Source organism: Canis lupus, chromosome 32 (assembly GCF_048164855.1).
Source record: "Canis lupus baileyi chromosome 32, mCanLup2.hap1, whole genome shotgun sequence".
NCBI lineage: Eukaryota > Metazoa > Chordata > Mammalia > Carnivora > Canidae > Canis > Canis lupus.
Window position 1 is genome coordinate 13918809 of NC_132869.1, and position 15402 is coordinate 13934210.

General features: G+C 46.6%; 3 protein-coding genes and 1 long non-coding RNA gene across 6 annotated transcripts; 2 read left to right on the top strand and 2 right to left on the bottom strand.

Annotated features, from left to right (window-relative positions):
* Positions 1 to 4236: 4236 nt before the first annotated feature.
* Positions 4237 to 5626, bottom strand: LOC140623288 (uncharacterized). Its single transcript, XR_012022944.1, has 2 exons — positions 5048 to 5626; positions 4237 to 4425 (listed from the first exon to the last, which is right to left on the bottom strand). It is a non-coding gene; the product is annotated as an uncharacterized lncRNA (long non-coding RNA).
* Positions 5266 to 7152, top strand: SERF2 (small EDRK-rich factor 2). Of its 2 annotated transcripts, none has more exons than XM_072809627.1 (3): positions 5266 to 5465; positions 6080 to 6188; positions 6792 to 7152. In XM_072809627.1, the coding sequence occupies exons 1-3, from the start codon at positions 5459 to 5461 to the stop codon at positions 7075 to 7077; spliced, it is 402 nt and encodes a 133-aa protein (XP_072665728.1). In that variant the 5' UTR covers positions 5266 to 5458; the 3' UTR covers positions 7078 to 7152. The 2 variants fall into 2 exon arrangements, with proteins under 2 accessions (XP_072665728.1, XP_072665729.1); XM_072809628.1 differs by having other exon boundaries at positions 5279 to 5465; positions 6815 to 7152.
* On the bottom strand, positions 6840 to 13380 carry SERINC4 (serine incorporator 4). Its single transcript, XM_072809631.1, has 12 exons — positions 12487 to 13380; positions 11845 to 12021; positions 11494 to 11672; positions 10953 to 11032; positions 10729 to 10822; positions 10256 to 10467; positions 9980 to 10075; positions 9752 to 9878; positions 9285 to 9357; positions 8810 to 8858; positions 8511 to 8664; positions 6840 to 8327 (listed from the first exon to the last, which is right to left on the bottom strand). The coding sequence occupies exons 1-12, from the start codon at positions 12583 to 12585 to the stop codon at positions 8129 to 8131; spliced, it is 1539 nt and encodes a 512-aa protein (XP_072665732.1). The 5' UTR covers positions 12586 to 13380; the 3' UTR covers positions 6840 to 8128.
* On the top strand, positions 7307 to 14470 carry HYPK (huntingtin interacting protein K). 2 transcript variants are annotated; one of them, XM_072809630.1, is made up of 5 exons: positions 7307 to 11992; positions 12140 to 13385; positions 13716 to 13771; positions 14119 to 14170; positions 14316 to 14470. In XM_072809630.1, exons 2-5 carry the CDS (start codon positions 13224 to 13226, stop codon positions 14409 to 14411), a joined length of 366 nt encoding a protein of 121 aa, XP_072665731.1. In that variant the 5' UTR covers positions 7307 to 11992; positions 12140 to 13223; the 3' UTR covers positions 14412 to 14470. The 2 variants fall into 2 exon arrangements, with proteins under 2 accessions (XP_072665731.1, XP_072665730.1); XM_072809629.1 differs by having other exon boundaries at positions 9677 to 13385.
* The last annotated feature ends 932 nt before the right edge of the window (positions 14471 to 15402 follow it).

Here is a 15402-nt window from a genome sequence, read left to right on the forward strand (position 1 = left end):
TCTCTAAGCTTCCTGAAAAGCTATCATCCTGGGATCTCTGCTCACCAGCAGCCTGAGGATTCTCTTTACTTACCTCCTATGTTGGATACTCTTTTTCCTGGATCCTATGACTTTTTTTCTTGGCTTACTCCTAATTTTAGGAAGTACATCTTCAATATCTTTTAGAAAATGCTACATGGTAGGTAAGTCTTTTTAGACTCTGTATGTCTTTATTCTCATAATTGATAGCTGAGTGAAAACATCTAGGTTGTTATTTTTCTTCAATTATTTGGTAACATTGCTCCATTGTCTTCTGGCTTACAATATGGCTACTGACAAATCTGAAGTCATTCTGATTCTTCATCCTTTATATGTGTTCTATGTTGTGTCTTGGGAGCCTTTAGGATCTTCTTTTTGACTCCAGTGTTCTAATATGTGGTGGGGTAAATCTATTCTTATTCCTTGTGCTGGACACTCAGTGGGTCCCCTTCATTTTTGTTTTACTTTCCTCTCATTCTGAAATTCATATAATTCAGATGTTGGACCTCTTGGATGGATTCTCTAATTTTCCTATTTTTTCCTTTCCTATTATCCACCACTATCTTTTTTGTCCAACTTTCTGTAATATTTTTTTTAACTTTTACCTTCCAACTCTTCTATTTTTTTCTTTCAGCTATCATAGTTTTAATTTCAAAAAGCTCTTTATTATTCTCTGAATGTTTTTTCTATAGCTCCCCTGTTTTTGTTCAATATCCTCTTCATCTTTAAGGATACTAATTATAGTGTCCCTCACACTTTATTTTGTTCCTACAATTGTTTCTGTATCCTTGGAGACCTTATTTTCTGTTTTGTTTTGTCCTAATTTTATATTGAGTGTTTTCTCAAATGCTTGATGATCCTTGGGTATCCTCTAATCTCTACAAGGAAAGCACTGAAAAGCTGACTAGAAGCTTGGTATGCATGGGGAGGCCTGGTTGTACTTTAGGATAATCTGATTCCATCATTTAATTATGTGACCCCTTATATGCATCTAATTATCCAAGCTTCTTCCACTTCAAGCCTTAGCATATGTTGCTTCTGTTGCTTGTGTATTGATTAAAATGTATGTGGCTAAAGTAACAGAAATATGACTCAAGGCAGCTTACACAAAATATATGGTATTCATAGTAGGAAGCTCAGGGGTAGAACAGATGTTACAGTTGATATATCCAGTGGCACATAATAGATATATACTTAATATTTGATGATGAAATGAATGAACTCAGGAATAAATAGTATCTTCCTTTCTCAGAGTCTCCAAACTATATTTTGAAGCCACACACTGCAATTTCTGTTGCTACCATTGCAGCTCAAGTAGCTGTCTTCTCTCTTTTATGTAATGGACATCTTTTATCTATCTACATTTTCCTTCCTAGGGGAGCAAATTACCTTTCTTTGATAGGTAATATGTTCCTTTACCATACGAATCATGTGTTTCTGGTGGGGCTGTTTATATCCTGCCATTATATCCTGCCCCATTCCTACCTCCCTACCATAAGGGTAGATACACAACCTATCAGAGCCCTATCTTGCAATTTTAAAAACTAAAACTAAGTAAAGAGATTCAGACCTTCTCTCTTGGGAAGCTGTGAGATGTGACGGCAGGTATCATAGGTGGTCAATTCTGTCATGTCAAGAGATCTGGGACTCAGAAGATGAAGCAAAGAGACATGGAAGCATTCTCTGTTACCTTACGGCTCTTGATGAGCTAGTCTGAGGGAGCAGGGCCTTAGGGCCTTCACACATGCTATCCACTCTCCTGAAATGTTCTGCCTATCTTCTCTTGGCCTGGCTGACTCATCTTTTTGTCTCAGCTCAAATTGCTTCACATCCTTAATCAAAGTTAAGGTCTATAGGTATACTCCCTTCACAGAACTAGCAGTACTATGATTTCTTACCAGGACAGGTAGAAGAACTGTTCACAGTCTTCATTCAGATTACACTGAGACCTGTTTTGATGGGTAGGTGCTTATGCTGTGTACCCTGTTTAATATTTTGAATATCATCCTTGCATAGAATCCGTTATTTTCTTTCAAAGCAATTATCACAATTTGCATATCTATACAAGCTGTTTCCTGTCTACATTATCTGTTCTATGAGATTTTTTTTTCCTGTCACTTTATACCTAATGCCTAAACGATAGTTGGCACATAGCTAGTGCACAACATAAAATGTGGTGAAAGAATGACTGAATGTTGGGGATCCCTGGGTGGCTCAGCGGTTTGGTGCCTGCCTTTGGCCCAGGACATGATCCTGGAGTCCTGGGATCGAGTCCCACATCAGGCTCTCTGCATGGAACCTGTTTCTCCCTCTGTCTGTGTCTCTGCCTCTCTCTCTCTCATGAATAAATAAAATCTTAAAAAAAAAAAAAGAATGACTGAATGTTTTTGGCAACTCCTGGAATAATTAGACTGGAGGGGTGTAGCAACCAGCCCAGGTTCTGCTAGGATTGGAAATAGACTCTTGGTCATGGGAGTAAGGTGGGGTGAGTTGATAAGAGGAAACTGGTTTAAGGCTGTTCTACTCTCACCTACCTGAGATGCTGGAGTTCATAAGGAGGTAGCAGGAGCCAAAGAAAACTTGTTTCTGCATCTCATACTATTTCATTTATAGTGTGGCTTGGTTTTCTCCATGGGGCTGCTTCTGTGGTCAATTTATATGCAAGGGGACCCAAGTGGCTTGACTCCATTGAGAACCTGAGGCTAGTAAACCAAATAGCCCAAATTCTGCTTATGAACTGTGGTCAAACTGCTGCTTGAGGTCTGTAGATGATGACCCCACTCTAAGTCAGTTTCCTCATCTTCCCACTTTGTATCCAGGGTCCCTAAATCCTGCCTTACCTCCTTCTCTGTTACAGAGCCTTAAGTTTTCATTCTTTCCAATTTACTCCTTCTCAAATTTGTGATGAGTTTAAATGAAGATTTTTCCCTCCCTCTTGGCTGTTGGCCAGCAGCTTTAGTTCTTTACCACATGGGCCTCTCATGAAATGGCGGTTGGCTTCCCCCAGAGCCTGTGAGCCAAGAGAGAGAGGAAAGTGGAAGCCACATCTTTTATGATTTAGCATCAGAAGTGACATATGATCACTTCTGCCATACTCTATTGGTCACACAGACCAATCTTGATTCAGTGTGGCAGAGAACTTCATAAGGATATAAAATCAGGAGGGTGGGATCGTTAGTGGCCATTTCAGATACTGGTTGCCTCAGAAGGGTTAGAGGAATCTAGAGAAGGAAGAGGAAGTTTTAGGACTTGGAAGAAAGGAGAAGGAGGAGACATTAACTGAATTCCTTATGGGCCAAGCCCTTTATATCTATATTAATTTCTTCCACAATACCAAGGGGTAGAGATTATTCCCATTTTTCATATAAAGGAATTGAAGCATGGAGAAAATAAGTGTCCAGTAAATACCAGAGTCAGGATTTGTACAATGTTATACATGCCACCAAGGTTGATCTAGTACATTTAGTAAGTACCAAAGGGTGGTATAAGAAGCAATTCTAGGTAATATAGAGACATAGTATTAAATAACATTGAAAAGATTGGAGAGAAATGTTCAAAAAAAAAAAACACTGAAAAAATAGATTATTTTTAATCTTCTGATTATATCAAGAGAAAGATTCAGTTTTAAAGATTTATGCCTTATTACTTCTCTAAAACTTGTTCTCTTTTTAAGAAAGAGAGGGCAGGCCCCAGGTTCAGCATCTTTGACAATGATATTACTTTGGTAAAATTTGATGATATATTTCATTTTCATTGTATTGACTTTTATTTTTTTATTTATTTCTTAAAGATTTTATTTATTTATTCATGAGAGACAGAGAGAGATTGAGAGAGGCAGAGACTCAGGCACAGAGAGAAGGCTCCATGCAGGGAGCCAGATGTGGGACTCAATCCCCATCCCAGGAGTCCAGGATCTTGCCCTGGGTCAAAGGGAGGTGCTCAACCGCTGAGCCACCCAGTCATCCCTTGTATTGACTTTTAAAGTTAGTTTCTGTTTGTGGTTAGGTGATACTATTTTTAAATTTACTAAAAGATTATGAAGGGGATGCCTGGGTGGTTCAGTGGTTGAATGGCTGCCTTTGGCTCAGATCGTGATCCCAGAGTCCTGGGATGGAGATCTACATTGGGCTCCTTGTGGGGAGCCTGCTTCTGCCTCTGCCTCCTCTTTGTCTCTCATGAATAAATAAATAAAAATCTTTAATAAAAAGAATTATGAAGTTTGACTTATAAGCTTTATTGAAGTTTGGTACAAACATTTTAAGTAATAATAGTTCAAGTGATACTTTGGTATGGCAAAAATTGTGAGGATGGCATTGACGGAGATGTACTGCCTTCCCATCAGGTTCATGTTGAGGGGGAAGCTAGTTTGAAGTTCCAGCCTCAACTCTGTTCCGCTATAAGCACCAACTGGAGAGAATCACATAATAAAATTTACAAATGGTCCTTTCCTGTAATATTTCGTAAGCATTTCTCCTTTATCCTATGAATTCCTCAGGACTGGTGGGGAGTCTGGTAGACAAATAATGGAGCTGGGAAGGAGAATGAATTTAATGGGAAACCAAAGCTTCCCGTCCTATTCAACTGCCTCTTATAAACGAGATGTGACTGGTGCAGGTTATAGTATAGTGGGGAAACGTCCAGAGGAAGAAACGGACACAGTATGTGCATTTCCCAGTCTCTTAGTCCCTGAGCCAACTCCATAGTTCCTGATTTTTGAGGTCTTTCAATATTTCCAAGCTATTGCATCTTCACATTAAATATTTCTGTGGGAAACGAACAGGACCCAAGTTAGGACACAGGGCATGTGGTTGCTAATCTCTATTGGAGGAGTTTGCGGTGAGGGTACAGTGTGATTGGAAGGAGGTGTCTAAAAGTTATGTTTGTACCTGACTTTACCTTATAAGTGAACAACTCGAGTCTAAATATGCTGCTGGTGGGGAATAAATCCTAACTACCGGGCCAAGTCCTGATAACACGGAACAGACCAAACCATTTCGGTCCCCATGAAACCCCGCCCTCCGTCCCCTACCGTTCCCCTTGGGCGAGTCTGTCGGTGTCCCAAACGGTCCCCGCATGAGGTCACTCTGCCGGGTCACGTGCTCGAGCCCGCGGGAACGCCACATCGCCAGCCGCACCCCTGCACCCCCACCCTGTCCACGTGACCCGGCCTACTTTCTCCCCGCCCGACCCAACGCCTAGCCCAGGAAGCCCCGCCCCACGCAGCGCACTGGCCTGCGAACCTCCGCCCCACATCCGCCCGGGCTGGAGTGTGGCCCGCAGCCCCACGTGTTTCTTTCTGCCCAATGGGAGACTGAGCCCGGGCTCCATAGGGCGGGGAGGAAAGGACGACTTCGTTACGCTCGGAGAAGGGGGCGGGGCCTGCAACGTCGGACAGAACGAGGGGACGCAACGGAGGCAGGCCGGAGCCGCTGCCGTCGCCATGACCCGTGAGCACCGAGACCCTCTTCTCTTACCCCTTTCTCCCCGTCCATCCTAAACACGACTGCCAGATCTTGCTGTTGGCCTCCTCTCGGCTTCCCTAGCGAGGCCTTCCTCTGGGAGCGCTTTTTTGAGACCCTCACACGGCGCCGGAAATCGGCCTTTTGCCCACCGCCACTTCTTGAGAACCCCCCCCCTTCCCCCGCCCCAGTCAAGCAGAGGCCCTCCGCGACCTTCCGCGGCGTGGCGACAAGCCCCGCGCCGCTGTGATAGGCCCAGAGCCCCCTACTCCAGGTCGCAGCCCATCCCCCACAGAGACCCAGACTGTCCACACACCGCCACCAGTCTGGACCCCCGGGCCGACCCGAAACTCGAAACATGCCTTTAGCGGACTCCTCGGAACCGTCCTCCTTCTGCCTCCCGGTTTGACCTGCCCCGCGGCAGCTTGCCACCAGCGCCCCCCTACAGCCCCCCCCCGCCGCCGTCCCTCTCAGCAGCCTAGGCCCCGAAATGGGCCGGTGTAGGAGCATTGGACCCTGCTGGTGTCCGGGTGAGGGAAGTGGGTCGCCGGCGTGCGGCCATAAAGGCCCCCCGCGTCTCACCTTTTACCTTCTTTCTTTAGGCGGTAACCAGCGCGAGCTCGCCCGCCAGAAGAATATGAAAAAGCAGAGCGACTCGGTTAAGGGAAAGCGCCGAGATGACGGGCTTTCTGCTGCCGCCCGCAAGCAGAGGTAGCCCCAGGGAGGGGAGGGAAGGGGAGGGGAAGGGTGAGACCTGGGTTAGACCGAGGGTTGTACCAGGAAAGAGAGCTACCTCAGGGTTTACATCTGGACTAGTGAGGGGCAGAGTGCATTGCTTCCTCTAGGGTTTTATTTGCTCCCTACCCTCCAAATTGTTAGCTCAACAGCCTGACAGGAAGGGACTGGGGCGGGTGCCTGCCCTCGGCTGATTTCTGAGTGCCCCTGAGTCTGACCTTAAGGGCAAGGGCAGGGAGCTTCACATTTCAAATGCGGTAGTGGTTATGACAGCACGGTACTTAAAGCCCTCTTTGGTGTTCAGTTTCTCCTCCCTTTTCCCAACCTTCTCACTGGTGTTGCTGGGTGTGGTACTCAGCAAAGAATAGCCTTTGGGCCTCTGTGGCCAGACTTCTGACCCCTTAGGCAACAGCCAGATAGAGCCTGATTGCCTTTTAAGCCTCAGCTCTCTTCCTCTTGTTCTCCTAGGGTGGGAATACAGCAGGCACACGCTGAATTTTGTCCCATCCACTTCCATCTTATCCTTTGTGCCCTTCATCCCCCTGCATCTTGTCCTTTTTGCCCTCTGGTACCTCCCAGTGCCCCATCATCTCTACCCCCAGGGACTCGGAGATCATGCAGCAGAAGCAGAAAAAGGCAAACGAGAAGAAGGAGGAACCCAAGTAGCTTTGTGGCTTCGTGTCCAACCCTCTTGCCCTTCGCCTGTGTGCCTGGAGCCAGTCCCACCACGCTCGCGTTTTCTCCTGTAGTGCTCACAGGTCCCAGCACCGATGGCATTCCCTTTGCCCTGAGTCTGCAGCGGGTCCCTTTTGTGCTTCCTTCCCCTCAGGTAGCCTCTCTCCCCCTGGGCCACGCCTGGGGGTGAGGGGGTTACCACTTCCCAGTGTTTTTTATTCCTGTGGGGCTCACCCCAAAGTATTAAAAGTAGCTTTGTAATTTCTTGAGCGCCTGGTTTGACTGGGGATTGGGGGGATGGGGATGGAGGAATGGCTGCCCTTTACCACCAAAAAGGGAGAGAACTTCAGATTTTAAAAGGTGGTAGATAAGTAGACTAAGTGAAACATCGCAGAAAAATTCTTTATTTTACTACAACAAACAGACAAGTACTCCAGGTATGTGGTAGAGGAATCCTCTAAGAACATAGGAACTTCTTTTCTGTGATTTTTGTCCCCCACCCAGACCTTGAACACCATCCCAAGGATGGAGTTGAAGGTCTAAGAAGGAAGGCTTCAGGACCTAAGTTTATGCCCCTCTTTCTCATTTCTTCCTCATTTTGCTCGCCTGCTTGAAAGTTGGCTCCCAAATCCTGGTGCTCACTGACTTCCCACAGTCAGCTACTCTCTAGTGTTCACATTCTCTTCTGTCATTCTTCATGGAATGAGGGTGGTTTTTGTCTTCCTACTTCCTTTGACCTCAAGATCAGGATTAAAACCTAAGGTGGTCTCTGTATATTCCTTTCTTTCTGTGTCCTGGTTTGTTCTGGGCTGCTTATCTCCCTGTGCCCAGGGCTGAACTGCTTATTTTCCTTTTTATCTCCAAGGGCAAAACCAAGTAAGTCTTCAGTCCCTGTTGGTCTTTCCCTGCCCCCATCTCCACCATGAGAGCCAGGAAAGGGCTGGTGCCGCACTGTCTGCTGGGATCAGCAGTGGTTCCTGAGCTGCTGACTTGGAAATTAGGTTCTTGAGCTGGGGTAAAGATGTAACGGTAGCTCCAGTGAGTCAGACACTGCCCATAGCATTAGAGTATGTAAGGCCACTTTATCCTATTCAAACATAGTACTGACTTCAGTCTAAAGGGAAATAAATGCCAGTTGTGTCCTTGAGGTATCTGCTGGGCTGGACAGTTCCTGAGTCAAGACTAGGAGTATGACCTCAAGGGAATCCCTGTTTGTTAATAGTACCTACACTGAATATTTGTTATCTTGCAGTACTTATGCGATGGCAGTGTGGCCTGAAAGTAGGAGGTGGCTGGCGGTCCTGGGTGGGGGACCAACAGAGTGGTACCAGTAGCAGCCCAAGATAGAGGAGAACACAGGCCCAGCATGAGGCAACCTTGACCCAGAAGGTAGCCCAGCTACCCTTGGTGAAGGTCTTTTCCAGTTCTGCTCCCTCATAGCTGCGGAACCAAAGTCTCTGGTTAGAGAATACTTAGGACCTTAGCTTTTAGACCTGTCCTACCTCCCCACCAAAGATGATGGTGGACCCAAGTATGTCTCCTGATAACCCTTAGGACTGGCCTTAAATTGCTTTTCCTATAATAGGGTTTCAGGAGTATATCCCAGGCCCACTTCCATCCTACCTGAACCAGTTGGTAAGGGTAACCATGACATAGAGTGATGCAAGGAAGAAGACAAAATGGAAGGCAGAATAGCTGTAGGAGAGATGCTGGGCTTGCACTGGAGTAGCTGGAGAGGTCTCTTGGTCAGCTGGCCTGGCAGCCCCACCCCTCTGCCCTGGAGAGAGGGAAGGGCTGCTGGGTGCAGTGTGGCTGAAACACTTCTTCCCTCCTCCCCAGTTTCTTTTGTGAAGGCGCTCCAGGGCTCTTTGGCACTCTGCAGAAATCTACACTTTCTTATGGACATGCTTAATGACACTCACCTTCCTCTGGTTTCACGGTTTCAGGGCAGCAGAAACAGAGTGAAGGCTTCTGTAAAACAAAAGGCAGCATGTTTTAGAATGACTTAAGAAAGAATGTGAAGGTATTAATATAGGAAATTCCCCTTTGAAAAGATTAGTCGTTGTAAAAAGTGGAGGCACATCTGGGTTCAAATTCTAGATCCAGTATATAACTGGCTATGAAAACTTTGGTAAGATGTTTAACCTTTTGTGCCTCAATTTCTCCATTTGTAAAATGGAGCAAATACCTACCTCACAGGGTTGTTGTGAGGATTAAATTAAATGAGATTATGAATGTAAAGTATCTAGCACAGTGCTTAGCACATTGTGGGTACTTAATAAAAGGTAATAGCAGCTAGAATCTGAGCATTCTGGGTAGAGGCTGGTAGGATGTGTGTGTCTTTGTCTCTGTGTGAGGGGGGAAGGGCATTGGGGGTACTGAGCTCTCCATCCTCACCTGGAACTCATAGCTGTAAACCTTGACGATCCACAAGGGCCCAAATACCTCAGCCAGGTAGGAAGCCTCATTACTGAAAAAGACAGTTCTCAAGCAGGTCTAGTCAAACAGCAGGAGGGGTTGAGAGCATGTACTAGTAGCTGGTCCATATTGGTAATCCTCAGGAGGGTATTATATTCCCAGAGCCTGTTTCCCCCAAATATTTGTAAGTCTCATCATTTGAGGGCCCTAAAACCTTTGTACTCATTTTTAATTCTCAAGTCATTCTCCCTGCCCCCTTCATCTAATACAGATCATCTGACAAGTGCTATTCTTAGAAATTGTTTCTGTTTATGGGGAGCTTTCCTCACTCTTGTCTTGCTCTAAAGTTCAAATAAACCATGGTCCCAGACAGTCTCCTGACCATCCTTCTCTGTCCTGGGTATCCTCCCTTCTCTCACACCTCTCCCCTTGATACCTTTACGCACCAAGCAAAAAGGACACAAGTATACATGATGCCAGCACTTAGCACTGCCAGAGAAGTATCTGGTGTTTGCGATTCCATTTTACTCAGGCCAGGCACGCACAGAGTGTGATTCTGTCCTTGAAAGATTACTGCAAAAAGGCAACAGAAGAAAGGTGGTAAGGAAAAAAAGAGCTAAGTATTTGGTATGAACAAAAGGTTTTAGCAAGGGGAGTCCAGGTCCAGTCCTTACCACTTTCTGGAGGACGGCTGGACAGTGCAGAGAAAGTCAGGTACATGATGTAGCAGCTGATGATAGAGGCTTGTAGAAGGCCAGAACGGGGTTGCTCTGGGGAGAATGGAGATCATTGCTTTTGTCTACAGGGTAGTAATTTCTGCTCATATCCATCTATACTTCTTTCACCCACCCTTTGGAGGAAGCAGACCATTGACTAAGATTAGGGAAGCTAACGAATTTTTCTATACTAAAGGCCTTCCAGATTTGGAATGCTGCAAGGCATGTACCCACTGAGGCGGATGCAGGGAGCGATGGAGAGGAAGGAGAGGAGGCCACAGAAACAAAGGTGCAGACTAAGCAGCGTCTTGTTGAGCAGGCAGCCAGCTGGGTGTGTGTAGTGGTGGAACAGGAGCACAGCTGCCACACCTGCCATGGTGTAGAATCCCAGGGCAGCCAGCAGTACAGCTAGGAACCAGCGGCAGTCTTGGGCTGCACCTGTCTGCCTAAGGGTGGGAGGTGGGCAGTGGCTTGGGGCTCCAACTCTTTACCCTTTAATAAACTATTCCCCCCCCTGCTCCCGGAACACTGGTGTGACTACTCATCCCACCTAGCCTACAGAGTCCTCATGTTTCTGAGCTTTTTGGCACTGTTCAGTGGGAAGTTAGGGGGCCACTGGCCTGTCATGCGTTTTGCCCAACCCTACTGGGTCTAGTAATGTCAGACAACCTTCCCAGGAAGAGCCTTTAGGATTAAGTGCTCCTTACCAGTTTTTGTTCCAGGAATGGGCAAAGGCTGTGATAAGCACCAACTGCAGCAGGATGAACGTGAACCCTCCACAGATACCAATGTAATGCCAGGCTGCAAGTAGGGGGCACCAGTGGGAAAATGTAGCTGACCATGTCATTACTCCTGGTTTTCTTCCTACCCTCTCTTTCTTAGAAAAGCTATTAGCTTACTCCTGCTGATTAGGATATGAGATGGAAGGTACCTGGGAAGAGATGCTCATCAGGGATGCAGAAGGCAACAGCACAGAGACCTAGCAGGAACAGCAGTTTGAGGATCCAGAAGCTGGTTAGGAGACAAAACAAGACTCAAGAAAAGGCAAAGCGGAGTGAACAGTGCCTATGGAAGAAGGCAAAGGAGAAAGCAAAACTATAGGAAAGGGAAGAGAAGAGACAACTAAGTATAGGAAAGGAGGAACCAGTCCCACGTGAGAAGGGCTGGAAATAGGCCCATCACAGCTTATTCCAAATTCTCTCAGATACCTAAATAATATCTGGACAGTGTTTCACAGTTGACAAAGGGTTTGCATATAATAACCCCACTGTTCTCTCCATTTTAGCAACTAGAAGTTCAAAGAGGGTAAGTATGTGGCTCATGGTCACACAGTAAGTATGGCAGAAGCAGGAGCTTAAAGCTGTTTTTGGAGTTTTTACACTGCTGTTACTTCATCTTGGAATTTCCTTTACTCAGCCTATGTCTACTTTTCCTCCCCAGTCTCACCCCACCCAAAGTATATATACACAAACCTGTTGTGGAGCTGTGCCCGCAGGCTGGAGGGGGAGTGGAGCTGGACTAGCAGCATAGCCTGCAGTAGGTGGAAGGTGGCAGTTCCTGCGCATACTCGGTACACAGCTCCAGAGCCACTGAGCACTGGGCAGTGAGTGTAGCCAAACAGATGGACACATAACCCTGAGGGCATCTGGATCTGGAGGAGGAGAGTGCATGTGAGAAATAGCAGGGCAATTCATGAATAGAGAGGTACCTGCTTCTCATGGTTATATCCATTCAGTTGTCCCCTACCCCCCAATCTGAATTTTTTGTCTATCTGAGGGTTTCACCTTTCACTCTTGGGTTGCAACCTGAATCCTCCCTCTTACCCCATGTGCCTTCCCCCAGATTCTTTCCATTACTGTCCTTGACAGCAGGAGGCAGCAGATTGCTGAGGACCCCAAGTGGAGGAGGATGTAGAACAGGCGGCTACAAGCAGACTCTGTGACAAGGGGCCATCTAGAATGGCAGCTGCAGGTACAGGGAACAGGCTCACAGCAGGACACCTGGGGATAGAGCAGCAGATGGAGATTTGCTGAGGAAAAGTTTAATGTATGTATTAGGTTAACCCATGAGGCTGAATTCCAAAATTTCCCTTTCGTTTTCTTCTCTCCTTTCACTCAGGAATTCTCAGAATCTGGTTCCAAGCTATTTAGGATTGCCTTCCACTGACATCAAGTAGAGCTTTCATCATAAGAGCTGATACAGGCTTGAGCAGACCTTCCTAAAAGCCTAAGTCACACCTGGCCTCTCACCTTTCTGTTAGACCTATAGACCTGGTACTGGGAAGTGGGACAAGAGGTTTAATTTCAGGAGCTAAGAAAAGGAAAGGCCTCAGAGGGGAAAGGAAGGCCTATCATCTTTATTGGCTCCCTGGGTTTTCTTCCCCAGCTTCAGCCACCATTCCCTTCCATTTTCTTAGTTCCTGCTCTAGGGACCTTTCAAGCCCCTTTGCCCAAGTATGCTCTCACCTGATAGAAGGGAGGATTCACCATGATATTGCTGATTCCACTGCGTTGTGCCAGGTGGAGGGAGGTGCTGGGTTCTGTAACTGCCTTGGCACCCACCATCCTTGTCCCAGGGATTAGGCCCAGGTCCGCCAGATGGAAGTAGGATGAGAAAGTAGCTTTTTTTTGTCCTCAGCCATGGGCTGCCACGGTGCTGGGGGGTGATCACCCAGTCTAAAGGAGTATGAGGAGGGACATAAGAAAGGAACACCAACCTCCCGGATGTGGTAAATGCAAATGTCTCTGTAAAGCTACTTTCTTTGCAGGGCCTTTGGGCCACACAGGCTGTTCTCCCCAGATTATGGAGCACTTTGCAAATCTGGCCTCTAGTGGATTAGCATCCTTAATTGGTTTAGGACTAGACGTCATCCATCCTGGTTGAACAGAATTGATGGGGGCGGGATGGATTGGAAGGGGTAGAATCTAGGTGAAGAGAAGCTAAGGATGTCGGTTGGTGAGGGCCGGAGTAATGACGGGGTAGCTGTGTGGGAGGGCCTTGCAGAAAACAACACTAGAACCCCTACAGGAAGTCTGAGAGGCAACCCTCCTTCCTGACTGAAGTTTCTAGAACCCAGAACATTAGTGAAGGTGTGGCCCGAGCCCAGCCCCGCCTCATCCTCTCCGGGCGGAAGTTTCAGGGCAGCTACCGGAAGTCTTGGTGAGGTGGGGCGGGGCCTGTGCAGCGGCACGGTGGGATCGATATGGCTACCGAGGGGGATGTGGAGCTGGAGTTGGAGACTGAGACCAGCGGCCCGGAGCGGCCTCCCGAGAAGCCACGGAAGCATGACAGCGGTGCGGCGGACCTGGAGCGAGTCACCGACTACGCGGAGGAGAAGGAGATCCAGAGTTCCAATTTGGAGACGGTGAGGTTGGCCGTGAGCGTGTCTGGGCGGGCTGATAGCGGAGGGGCCTCTCCGGTTCTAACTGGAAGCCCGGCTCCAGGACAGGGTCCCCATCCCGTTGGCGGGAGGAGGCAAGAGGGAAACCGTCACTGGAGCCCGCCGCTTGCGAAAGAGAGTTTGGTGGAGATTGTGTTTAAAGTGGACCTCACGTGCACAGAATTGAGTTAAACCTAGGCCTTGGTTCCTGATACACTCGTCATCATGAATAGACCCTCCCTGACACGCTTATTAGCTTTTTAGATTATTGGGACTTGCGGGTGACAGAACGGTAAGTAGGTGTTTTTCTCATAGGCCATGTCCGTCATCGGAGACAGACGGTCCCGGGAACAGAAAGCCAAACAGGAGCGGTAAGTCTGTGCGCACGGCCAGCCCTACAAGTTCCTCCCTTTTCCCCATACGAGAATAAAAGCCATTGTTAAGCCTTTGTACCTTGTACCGTTCTTCAACTCTGTCACCAGTATTTGCATATATAAGGTTTACAACCTTGTTGGAAAGGCCTCCTCCAGCTGCCTGTTGTAAAAAACTCCGAGGGGAGGGGAGGCGGATGTTAGGTGAGGGGTGAGAGTCATTTTGTATTTTCACTCAACAGCATTTGTCAGGAGTCCTTTATTTGTAAGACACAGCAGGGAATGATCCTTCTGAGAGTTAAAGGTGGAGGTAGAGAATGAGGACTAATGTACATGAATATTTGCAGGGAGAAGGAACTGGCCAAAGTCACCATTAAGAAGGAAGATCTGGAGCTGATAGTGAGTAGTAATGCCAAAATTAGTATATGGGCAGAGTTTACATTGCTTAATTGGGGTGGTTTACTGCAGCAAGAGTTAGCAATTTTGGTGGCATTTTAATGCTCCAGAAGAGACTTAGGTAACATCATTGATCCTTTTCCTGCAGATGACAGAGATGGAGATCTCACGAGCAGCAGCAGAACGGAGCTTGAGGGAACACATGGGCAACGTGGTAGAGGCTCTTATTGCCCTAACCAACTGATTTGTGCTTTCTCAGACCCATTGACTGGATTATTTTATTCAATAAAGATTTAGCTTTTTTTTTTTTTTTTTTTTTTTTTGCAGTTCTATCATCTTGGATCAAACGCTATGTATATTATACTGTATTTTGTTGTGGGAAATTTACATGTTGGAATATAACTGATTTTAAGCAGCTCCCTCCATCCCCCAGGCCTTAAACAAATCATGTGAAGGATCAGTGTACAATTGTACCTTCTGACCTCATGTTCAACCTGCAGATGCTAGGTGGCAGAATAGGCCCATTCATCTGACTAGTGACCTGAACTGAAATTAAGTTGGGTGCTTAACTGTTACCCAGCCACCCCATTCATAAGCGGCTGAGTTAGTATGTATATATTTATTTTTGGAGTTAGAATTTAGGTACTGAGGTAACATGGTAAGTACATTAGAAGGTATCAAAGCTTAGGGTTTTTTTTGTGGTTTTTAAGATTTTATTTATTCATGAGACACACAGAACGAGAGAGAGACATAGGCAGAGGGAGAAGCAGGCTCCCTGCAGGGAGTCCGATGTAGGACTTGATCCCAGGACCCCAAGATCACCACCTGAGCCAAAGGCAGATGCTCAACCACTGAGCCACCCAGGTGCCCCAAAGCTCAGGTCTTATACAGAATTAATCTATAAAGACATTGATTTTTGGAGTTGATTTAACTGAACTCTAAACCACAACACTATACTTTATACATTCCATTTCTTATCCTGGAGAGAAGGCAATTTTACTTTATAAGTTGATCAACTTTGGCCAAGTCATCCTTGCTTGAATTTGTTTCCTCAACTGTAAAATGATACAGACCTGATAGGTTGTTTAAAGAACCAAGGAGTTGGTGAATGTAAAAAGCTTGGCCAGTACCTGCCTCAGATTCGACACTCAAATAGCTATAAACATGTTCTTAAAAGAATTTCAATGTCTTATTCTCATTTTGGCTCTAGGATAATTCTTAGATTGTATCTTTCT